This window comes from Glycine max, chromosome 12, assembly GCF_000004515.6.
Source record: "Glycine max cultivar Williams 82 chromosome 12, Glycine_max_v4.0, whole genome shotgun sequence".
Taxonomy (NCBI): domain Eukaryota; kingdom Viridiplantae; phylum Streptophyta; class Magnoliopsida; order Fabales; family Fabaceae; genus Glycine; species Glycine max.
The window spans coordinates 2621897-2631980 of record NC_038248.2 but is presented as its reverse complement, the minus strand read 5'-3'; the positions used below and the strand labels follow the sequence as shown (position 1 = coordinate 2631980).

General features: G+C 34.2%; 2 protein-coding genes across 3 annotated transcripts; both read left to right on the top strand.

Annotated features, from left to right (window-relative positions):
* Window positions 1-4079: 4079 nt before the first annotated feature.
* On the top strand, window positions 4080-5658 carry LOC100527703 (uncharacterized). Its single transcript, XM_003540892.5, has 3 exons — window positions 4080-4281; window positions 4392-4457; window positions 5405-5658. The coding sequence occupies exons 1-3, from the start codon at window positions 4234-4236 to the stop codon at window positions 5450-5452; spliced, it is 162 nt and encodes a 53-aa protein (XP_003540940.1). The 5' UTR covers window positions 4080-4233; the 3' UTR covers window positions 5453-5658.
* A 157-nt stretch (window positions 5659-5815) lies between these two features.
* Window positions 5816-10084, top strand: LOC100818417 (2-(3-amino-3-carboxypropyl)histidine synthase subunit 1). 2 transcript variants are annotated; one of them, XM_041007385.1, is made up of 2 exons: window positions 5816-9116; window positions 9889-10084. In XM_041007385.1, exon 1 carries the CDS (start codon window positions 7278-7280, stop codon window positions 8664-8666), a length of 1389 nt encoding a protein of 462 aa, XP_040863319.1. In that variant the 5' UTR covers window positions 5816-7277; the 3' UTR covers window positions 8667-9116; window positions 9889-10084. The 2 variants fall into 2 exon arrangements, with proteins under 2 accessions (XP_040863319.1, XP_040863320.1); XM_041007386.1 differs by having other exon boundaries at window positions 9885-10084.

Genomic DNA, 10084 nt, shown 5'->3' with positions numbered 1-10084 from the left:
AAAGAAACTGAGCAACACACCTAATGCTTTTTTATAGGTTTTGAGAGTTTCACCAAAAGATTTAATTAAAAAAACTACAATCTCTTTCAGAAAAAGTTATTTTTTTTATCAGTCAGAAAGATAAATTAATCTACTTTGAGAATATTAGAGTAATTTAATCATTTTTCTCTATCTTATTCAATGTAATTGGTTTTCTTTGTCTCTCTTTGATTATTACTGCATCTAACTCAAACCCCAACCTTCTCTCTCTTCATCTTGATTATCCTCACATTTAAATATTAAATAACATTTATAAAAATAATAAAAATTCATACTATTATTTTTGGTAAAAAAATCTTAATATTATTTGTACACTTAATTTAAGTTAAAAAATCACTAAAAAAATTCTCACCAAGAGAAATAACTAGAAACATTTTTAACAAAAAATAGTAATAACTAAAAGCGTTTTCATATATAAGATAATTATTTTAATACTTTTTATATAAAAACATTTAAATTTATGTCTAATAGTTTTCTCAAACCTTTAGGATCTGTTTGTTTGTTGGTCCCAATATGATAGAATTGAATAAATATCTCATCATTTTTATAACATGATAAAATAAAATATGATTGTGTTATCATGTCATATATATATTATAGCATCCTATTATAGAGTCCTCCTGATCTGATCCTGTATGTTAAAATTAAACGTTGATGCTGCCATTTTTCAACAGCAATCTTGTTTTGGTGCTGGACTCTGCATAGGAGACGATATATAAGGGCACATTTCTACTAGCAAGAACTCTGTGAAAGCATGGTATTCCTCACCCCAAGGAAGCTTAAGCTTGGGCCCTTCTACAATGTCTTCTTTGGATCCAAGAATTTGGGATATCAGAATATATTACAATTGAAGTCGACAGCAAATCAGTGGTGGATGACTTACATGGCAGACCAGGGACAGCAACACATGTGAATTTCATCCTCCTTGGGTGTAGAGATTTATTGATCAATATTTCAAACCCAAGGTGGGTTTTGTTAGAAAGCAAACCAATAATGTTATTTATTCTTTTGCGAGCATCATTATCTTATGCTAGCATTCATACAATATTTCTAATTGTATTCTCCATGTTATCTTAGCGTTCACATCGATTTTTAAAAAATCGTTACTAACGTATCCAGTACAATATCAGTTTAACATAAAATTGATTTTAACTGAGCACTGATAATATCAATTTTTTAAAAATTGATATTAACTAATTACTAATAACATGTATTTTTTTTAAAAACGATATTAAGCCTTTGTTGTCGACATCGATTATATTAAAATCAATGTTAACCATGACATTTCATTTACAAAAATATTACTGTGCATTTTTAAAAATTAATTTTCCTAAAACTAACATTAACTTGACGGTATTAAATTCCTTTTTTGTAATAGTGTTTTTATTTTTTGGCTAAGTTGAGTGTGAACTGAACATCTTCTTTGGTTGAGTTGAGAATTTATTCAAATTTGATTCGGATCACTTTCGGCCATTTCTCTCTCTCTCTCTCTCTGTTTTTATAATATTATTTCCAACTTACGTGAGAAAAGATTTGAGATTCCGTCGCATCAAGTAACACTATAATTTATTTATTCTTATGTAAATTGGTACCTTCCTCTTCACTCTTCAGTCACAGATAGAGCAAGTGATGACACGAATAGTTTTTTTTTTTCTTTTGGTTTATGAAATAATTGGAACTGAATCAGTAACTTTAACAGTTGAACTGTATAGCTAATTATCTCTTTAATTGCGATACCGAGGAACAAAAGAATTATTCCGTAAAATAAAATACGATAAATTGAGACGGAGGGATTTGATGGTGATTCGAATATGTTAAAGCTGGCGAAGATTTTAATTTTTGCTACAAGCCTAGAAATAGTTGCTTATTGCCCTATGAGAAATTGCACATGTGGGAGACGAATAAATGAATGCTCGTACTTGCACTATAATTTTATGGGCATTGTTTTGCATAGAATGAACAAGTAAATAACTTGACTATACAATTTCATAGTTTCATTTGATTGGTCGGTGTTGGCCAATTAGGGCGTCGAATAGAGGATTAACCACTTTGTTTATTGAAGAGGAGCCCTAAATGTGGCCACTCGCCAAGTTAACGCAGAAGCTGGAGCGCAGTCGCGTCTAGACAAGAAAAAATATATAATAACACGACCACATTACTATACTTATCCTAAATTGTTCTTTTTTATTTTCCTTTATATTTTTAGCAATGCAAAATGTTGTATTAACAACAATTATGTAGCTTTCGGCGAAATCAACAATGCTGTCTGCAATGACAAAGCAAAAGGATAAGCCATATCATCAATGCAGGGAAAATAATTGGCCTTTTAATTATAATACATTCAAACACTGAACTCCAGAATACAAATTACGTCAACTTTCTCCTTGTACATATCGTGAGACAAGAGCGAAAGGAATCAACAAAACGGATTGGAAGAGGATACATAATTGTGAAATTGAAACTCGTTTTGGATAAGGTTGAGTAGACTGGACCCACAAACTAATGTATGAGCACTCTTGAGAATGCAAAATAGTTAAACATGAATTATGAGTTTTTATTTAAGTTAGAAAAGTCCCTACATCGTGATTTAACTAAAAGTTCAATAAACTTTTTTGTCTACATGAAAATTTCAAACTAATAAACAAAGACTCTAACAACCTTATATGGCATGTGATTATCAAGGGCCAATGGACTTGGTTGTTCGTCTTGATTTTGGGGCCTTACATTCACTTCAAGGCCTGAATGATAACCATGCAATCATGTAACAAATTTCTTAACATTTATAATAAATAACTTAAACATAACAATTAGAATAATTTTGAATTAATTAAGAATGTATAAGTCTTTATTCTAACAATGCATAATTTAAACTCTTATGATCAATTCAGTCACTCAAAGCATGCAAAGTATCTTGCATATAATGGGCCGTACAATAATCAATTAGAGATTAATATATGATGTTATTATTTCCGTGAAACAAATCATGTACAACACAACTAAATAAATCATTTCGTGGATCAATTATTTCGATTTAATTAAATATTTTGGGTTTGAGTTCTATCTAATTAAATTAAATATTTAGAGAAAGAACTTTGTTGTTGATAATAATGATTACACCCAACTTAAATAGAAGTAGCCGATTGAATATACAGAAATAAAAAGATTCAATTACAATTTTGACCTTTCTATTTTACTTAATTCCCAATTTTGATTCATCTATTTTAAAATTGATTCATTTCATTTTTCTATTTTTTAAAAATCACAATTTTAGTCCCCTTATTTTAAAATACAAACATTTGATTCTTATATTTTAAAAATTCTGCAATTTTGTTTCCCGTATTTTAAAAAATCCATAATTTTTTTGTTAATATTTAATTTAAGAAAAAAATATTATGGATTAAGTGTAAAAAATGTTATACAATCATCCAATCACAACCTACCATGTAGGATAAGTTTGTTGATTTTTAAAATAATTATCTTAAATTAATTCAACGGTGATTTGTGATTGAATGATAGTGTAAAATTTTTTTACATTGTTAGTGAGTAGACATTAAACTCATTTAATTTTTCATACGTTTTATTTCTTTTATTTTTTATTATGTATTTAATTAAATAATTTATTAATGATATCCTAAATGAATATATTAGATTTAAGTTCAATTGCATCAAAAGAAAAAAAATAAAATATAATAAAAATTAGAAATTTGATCAAAATTACAAATATTATAAAATAAAAGGACTAAATGTCTTTATTTTAAAATAGAATAATTAAAATAACGGATTTTTAAAAATAAAAAAAAATATTTCAATTTTAAAATGAATACCAAAATTACAGATCAAATAGAAGAATCATAATTACATTTAAGCTGGATAGAAATTACTTGGATTTTTTTTTCAAACTCTTGAATTTCATTGATAATAAGATTTATTTTTTCTTTTGGAACAAATCTCAATCCTGTATCCAAATAACACAGAGAGTGGATCTGAAATCGAGGCCTGCAATAAGTATTTGTGGGCCTATTGGGCTTTAGTATCAGTCCATAACGACACTGTGCAGTTAGCGAGTCGCCCTCTCTCTGCGGTAGGGTTCGATAAGACAATTTGAGAAGCACTGTTTTGTTCTTCGTTCGGAGTCGTTACCTTCCATTTGTTCCTCTCTTCCGCTCGTAACTGCGCCGACAACTCTTGATCGTAATGGCACCGCCACCAGGACCTTATTCTGGCACCAGCACCCTAGCTTTGGTACGCTCCCAATTACCCTTTTCCGTTTGTTTCTCGAGAAAAACGAGGAACTAATTTTGTCACAACAATTTTTTTTTTCTGTTTTCTCTAAAACCTTTGTGCATTCACAGGTCGCTCGAGCTTCCGCTTTCTCCTTCGGCCTTGTTTATGGAAGCATTAAGCTCAAGTACCTTAAGGTAGTGTAACGAATCCCTCGTTTTTTTTAATTCATACGATCTTTGACTCCCTTTTGTGTTATTTTGCTATGCATTTTTTATTTGTAATTTAAACGATCTAGAGAAATTCATGATGGAATTTTTATAGAAAATACTTATAAACCAATGTTGATCCGAATTGCTTCTCACGCGCTTTATTTATCCCTGCATTCATGTTGAGTTGGGTGAATCAGTTTTTAGGTGCGATGGTGCTAAATTTGGCTACCCTTCGATCCAATTTGATTGTCGAAATGATTTTAGGACTGCTTTCTTTTCTGGGGTTTCGCTCCCTAGCCTACAACTAGGATTGATAACCTTTTTTTTTATTATTTGGTTTCTGTCAACGTAGTGTGGATGATGTTTTAGGGATTTTAATTCTTGTACTGAAGAACACAGATTTATTGTTGTTGGTTTGATTAATCTACGCCTCAGCTTGCCGATCCTTTCGTGACTGATTCTACTCTACTTTTAGGCTATCTACTGCCTTAGCTTGAATTAAGCCCTTTTGCCAGGTCAATTTGTTGAGTGGTTTACTGATATTTTCATAACGATCTTGAAATGAGTGATAAATAGTCCCCTGATGTTGGGAAATGCTTATGTAACGTGTTATATACTAGAGCTTTGATGGTTTTAATCTGTTATGAATTTTGTTATATAATTTTGTAATCTTTGTTTAATTATATCATTATATGGCATGTAATGTATTGCTGTGCCATGTGTTATGTTTTTAATGCGTTGGTTTCATAGTCTGATAGTGCCAAATGCCTCCCATTCTTACATTTGTTATTTCTTGATAATGAGAGATATTTAGGATGCTTCACCTTACTTCTACATATCTTAATGTTGTACTGCACTTTGTTGAACTTCTTTGCTTTTTGCTGTGTAAGCATTGGTTTTTTATTCTCTTATCATGTTTGTTTTACTTTCAGGCAAAAGCCAAATCTCATCAGAAAGCTCAGGAGAAGGCTCATCATTGAAAGCAATGAGAGATCCCCGGTGCTATTATCTGTCCATGGATGGAGTAGAATACTGAAATAATTCATTACAAGGAACTGTACCATGTTTTCTCCCTTTTTTTTTTTCTGGTTTAAGCTTTGGATAATCTTGAAGCATTGAGTTTAGTGCACTGAAAATGTTCAATATCTTGCCTTGTTTTAATAATGAATACCATGTCTTCTTTTGAGTTCCATGTTTATATTGCAAGTTGCCTGCTATGTCTTGGTTTGCCATTTGCTTCTTAATTATGAATTTTGAAATTTCCATTTCATTCTTAAATTGAAAGGAGAACACGATGCATTTCAAGTGTTTGGTTAGAGCTGAAATGGGAAGGGAGATGGAAATAGTTATGTTGGACCCATCAAATATAAAGTCAATTCCCAAGGGTTTTGCTCATCCTTAGCTTCTCTCTTAGTTACATATAGAGTCGCATATATATAACTGAATCAATTGCAGAACTCATGACTCAAACTGACGCAGGGGTTCTTGAGAGTTAAGATTAGGGAAAGTAGAAAAGGAAGGGATTTAGAAATGAGAGAAAGGAGGGGATGATAGAGTCCAGTTTGAACAAATCACAAAACCTGAAAATTGTGTTTGGTTGTGTTGGTTCTCTCTATTATTTTTCACTCTATTTCTTTCATTTCCATTTTCTGTCTTGTACAAATGAAAAACTTGTTAAATGTGATAGTTTAATTTTCTAAGTGGGGTTGATTTAAAGAATATGTTACACAACAAATTATGTCATGTTTGGTTTTGCAATACATGTAACACGAAAAGTCTTAAGTTTTTTTTAACAATTAAATGTATGGTTTCCTTAATTTATATGGTTCAGAGAGTGAGATATTTCATCTACATATCACGCCAAATTTGCCCTTTAAACTCGAGTTTCAAGCCTATGTTGCTTTGCTATTGTTGAACGTTAAATTCTAGCGGTTCATTATAGTCGTTAGCTTTCTCCATATTTGTTTGTGGGCTAAATAGCAACGAACTGCATTGGCTTGCCAAATACTATGTTTAAAAGTTAAAACTGGTAGTGTTGTTTTTCTATGCGCTACTCGAATGGGAATTTGTGGTTCCCTCAAATAAAGTTCCGCTGAATAACAAGTGATCTTGTTTAAATTTCTTCACAACCTCCACAACTATGCAACAATTATTTCCTTTCATGAATTGCTTGTTCGAATTAGTGAAAGTTAAATGGAACGGTGTATCTCATGATTTTGAAGTCTTGCACATATTAAGACGGTACCCAAGAATAGTACGAGGAAGGACGTCGTCCAAAGTCTAAAAAATGTTGTATAATTTCTATTTCTTCATGAAATATTCGAAGGGTTTAATAGCTTTATGAGAATTTCCAATAGCATTAGTACAAACAGCATAGCTTGCTTGTATATCGGCGAAGACTTGGACCTCAGTCTTGGTTGGGGGAAAAGAGCAACCTACAATTAACGGTGACAAAATAGATGGAAAACCAACCTATTAATTTATTTTGATCTGTTAAAAATTTATTAAAATAAATCAAATTAAACTAAATTACCTAATTTTGACTTTTAAAATTAAAATAAATCAAATTTCTCTGTCAGGAGATATTAATTATGCTATTTTCTCCTAAAAAGTACCAATATACTGATATAGACTATATTTTTAACTATTTTAATGTAAGAGTTAGTTAATAATATTAATTGAATTTTCTCTTTTATATATTTAAAAATTGATGAAGGAACTCAAGGGACAAAACAAAGTCCTCCCCTTATAAACCCAACAAAAGCGTTTGAAAGGCAGTAGCAGAGAAAAGAATAGGGTTTTGCTATGGAGAAGCTAGAAGCAGAGAACGTTCTGGTCCTTCCCTCTGAGCAACCCAACAACAATAGGCCAAAGCCAAAACCAAAGCGTTTCGTGAAAAACCAAATCCCAGACTCAATCCTTAACAACCCTCTTCTGAGCGCCGCAATCTCTGTGCTCCCTTCCAACTACAACTTCGAGGTCCACAAGTGCGTCTGGCGCGTGCTCTCCACGGGAGCAAAACGCGTGGCTCTCCAGTTCCCGGAGGGTCTCCTCATGTACTCTCTCCCACTCTCCGACATCTTCACCACCTTCGCCGGCGTCACCCACTGCTTCGTCCTCGCCGACGTCACCTACGGCGCTTGCTGCGTCGACGACCTTGCTGCCTCCGCCCTCGGCGCCGACCTCCTCATCCACTACGGCCACAGCTGCCTCGTCCCCATCGACGCCACCACAATCCCCTGCCTCTACGTCTTCGTCGACATCAAAATCGACGTCCCTCACTTCGTCGACACCCTCAGCTTAAACCTCCTCGCCCAAACCAAAACCCTCGTCGTCGCTGGAACCATTCAATTCGCCTCCGCAATTCGCGCCGCCAAGCCCCAATTGGAGGAGTTAGGATTTAGGGTTTTGATTCCTCAGTCCAAGCCGCTCTCCGCAGGTGAGGTTCTGGGCTGCACCGCGCCCAAGGTATCATCGTCGAAATTGCTCGGTGGTGGTGGTGACATTGGTGAATGTGTTTTGGTTTTCGTGGCGGATGGAAGGTTTCACTTGGAGGCGTTCATGATTGCGAATCCGGGGATTAGGGCATTCAGGTATGACCCTTACATGGGGAAGTTGTTTTTGGAGGAATATGATCATTTGGGTATGAAGAGGTCTAGGAAAAATGCGATTTTTAAAGCCAGGGAGGCTCGGAGTTGGGGTCTGGTTTTGGGGACGCTGGGGAGGCAAGGGAATCCGAGGATTTTGGAGAGGTTGGAGAGGATGATGAGGGAGAGAGGCTTGGATTATACTGTGGTTTTGATGTCGGAGATGAGTCCTACAAGGATTGCGCTCTTTGAGGATTCCCTGGATGCTTGGATACAGATTGCGTGTCCGAGGTTGTCCATCGACTGGGGGGAGGCTTTTGTGAAACCGGTGCTTACTCCTTTTGAGGCTGAGGTTGCGCTCGGAGTGATACCCGGGTGGTGGGAGAAGAATGAGGTTTGTGAAGAGGGTGAGGGTTGTTGCAACAAGAGTGGGTCTTGTTGTGAGGATGCAAAGGGAGGGGAAGATTTTGGTGGGGATTATCCGATGGATTACTATGCTCAAGATGGTGGGGAGTGGAATTCATCTTATGTGAAAAAGTCTACTCGTCCTGCCAGAAGAGTTTCCGTGTCGTCTGTTGCTGATACTGCCATTTCCCAACAGCCTTAGATTTGCTGCTTAGTTACAAGTCCAAGGTTTTAAAAGACAGTCTTGAACATGACTTCAGCCACAACGTTAAGATTTGTGTTGTGGCTGCATTGGCTGTATTTCTCTGTGATTTCTCGCAGTATCAATGATAGCAACTGGAAATTTAAAACATTTGTTATAACAATTTTTTTCTCTGAAAGGATAGAGTCTATATAGTCTATTGTTTTCTTTTGTTTTTAGCTTTGTCTTATTTAGGATAAATTATGTTGGATGAGTGTTTGGGTGAGAAAACATGTTGAAGTGTTCTTTTCTTTGGTCTGATATGGGAGCGAAGAAGATAGAATGTGATAAGCTCAGTTTCTGTTTCAATTTGGTTGACGTAGCCACCAAGCTTTTCTGGTGATCAATTGATTTGGGCCTTCTTTGGTGACACGTCGGTAACCACTACCCTTGCATGGAATCCATGTTAATGTGAGTGTTTGATTTTCGGAATCAGAGAGAAACAAGTTCTTTTGTATGATGCGTATCTCTTAAAATTAATGGGCTCTGCTATACCGAAATGTGATTCTTTATTTTGATTTTTGCCTATATTAAGAATAAGAATAGCTCACAAATTATAGCAGACATTTATTGCCACTTTGTTTGTTTTGCTCTCGTTGAGTATGCATTCAAAGCTGCAATGCACTTGCCTTCTCATCCTTCTACAACTCATTTTCATTTTTTGGCGGCGTAGTTTTCATGTGCCATATTTATCTACTTTCGAAAATTTGAACACATTAGTAATTATTTCATGCTCTATGGCTTCATGTTTTTAATTAATGGGAGATGTCTTTGTTCTGTTTGATGAATTACCTGAAAAAGAATGATGATTAATTAGTGTATGTCTTGCTCTTAATATTTCTTGATTTCTTAATAATGACATTTTACTTTTTTTTTTTACTTCTGAATAAATGGTTAAGTACTTTCAGGTTACAGTATGGTTTGCTACTGCATAAGAACACAACAAAAAAGTTTTTTTTTTAATATAGAAAACTTATTTTTCATTTGGAACTTTGGATTTTGTTCTGCATGTGTTGTTTTTCCCAAAAAATTTCTGGTAGAGCTTAAGAATCTTTTTTTTTTCTGCAATTGAGAAAAACTTGTCAATGAAATGATGTTATCAGTTTTCTTTTGAGCCATATTCTGTTTTGATCTTTTATGCCACTTATTCTCTTTTTTCCTTTTGCATATTGTGCCAAGGTAGGTGTCCATGGCTGCAGATTCAAGGAAACACACATTGGAGTCTTTGGAGAGAAGAATAGCTTTTGCCAAAGTTGAAGTTCTCCAAAAAGGAAAGAAAAACAAAAATACTATAAATGAAGATGGGTTTTGTCAACAGATTATATAGGATCATCTTTTCAACTAAATAACTCATTGTAGGTAGATATGGTGTTTCTCCA

What these genes read in the sequence shown, in the direction of transcription:
- LOC100818417 (XM_041007385.1), top strand. Translation starts at nt 7,278, where the DNA reads ATGGAGAAGCTAGAAGCAGAGAACGTTCTGGTCCTTCCCTCTGAGCAA.
- LOC100527703 (XM_003540892.5), top strand. Translation starts at nt 4,234, where the DNA reads ATGGCACCGCCACCAGGACCTTATTCTGGCACCAGCACCCTAGCTTTG. An exon ending in GCACCAGCACCCTAGCTTTG is followed by an intron (nt 4,282 to 4,391) that starts GTACGCTCCCAA and finishes GTGCATTCACAG; the next exon opens with GTCGCTCGAGCTTCCGCTTT. An exon ending in TTAAGCTCAAGTACCTTAAG is followed by an intron (nt 4,458 to 5,404) that starts GTAGTGTAACGA and finishes TTTTACTTTCAG; the next exon opens with GCAAAAGCCAAATCTCATCA.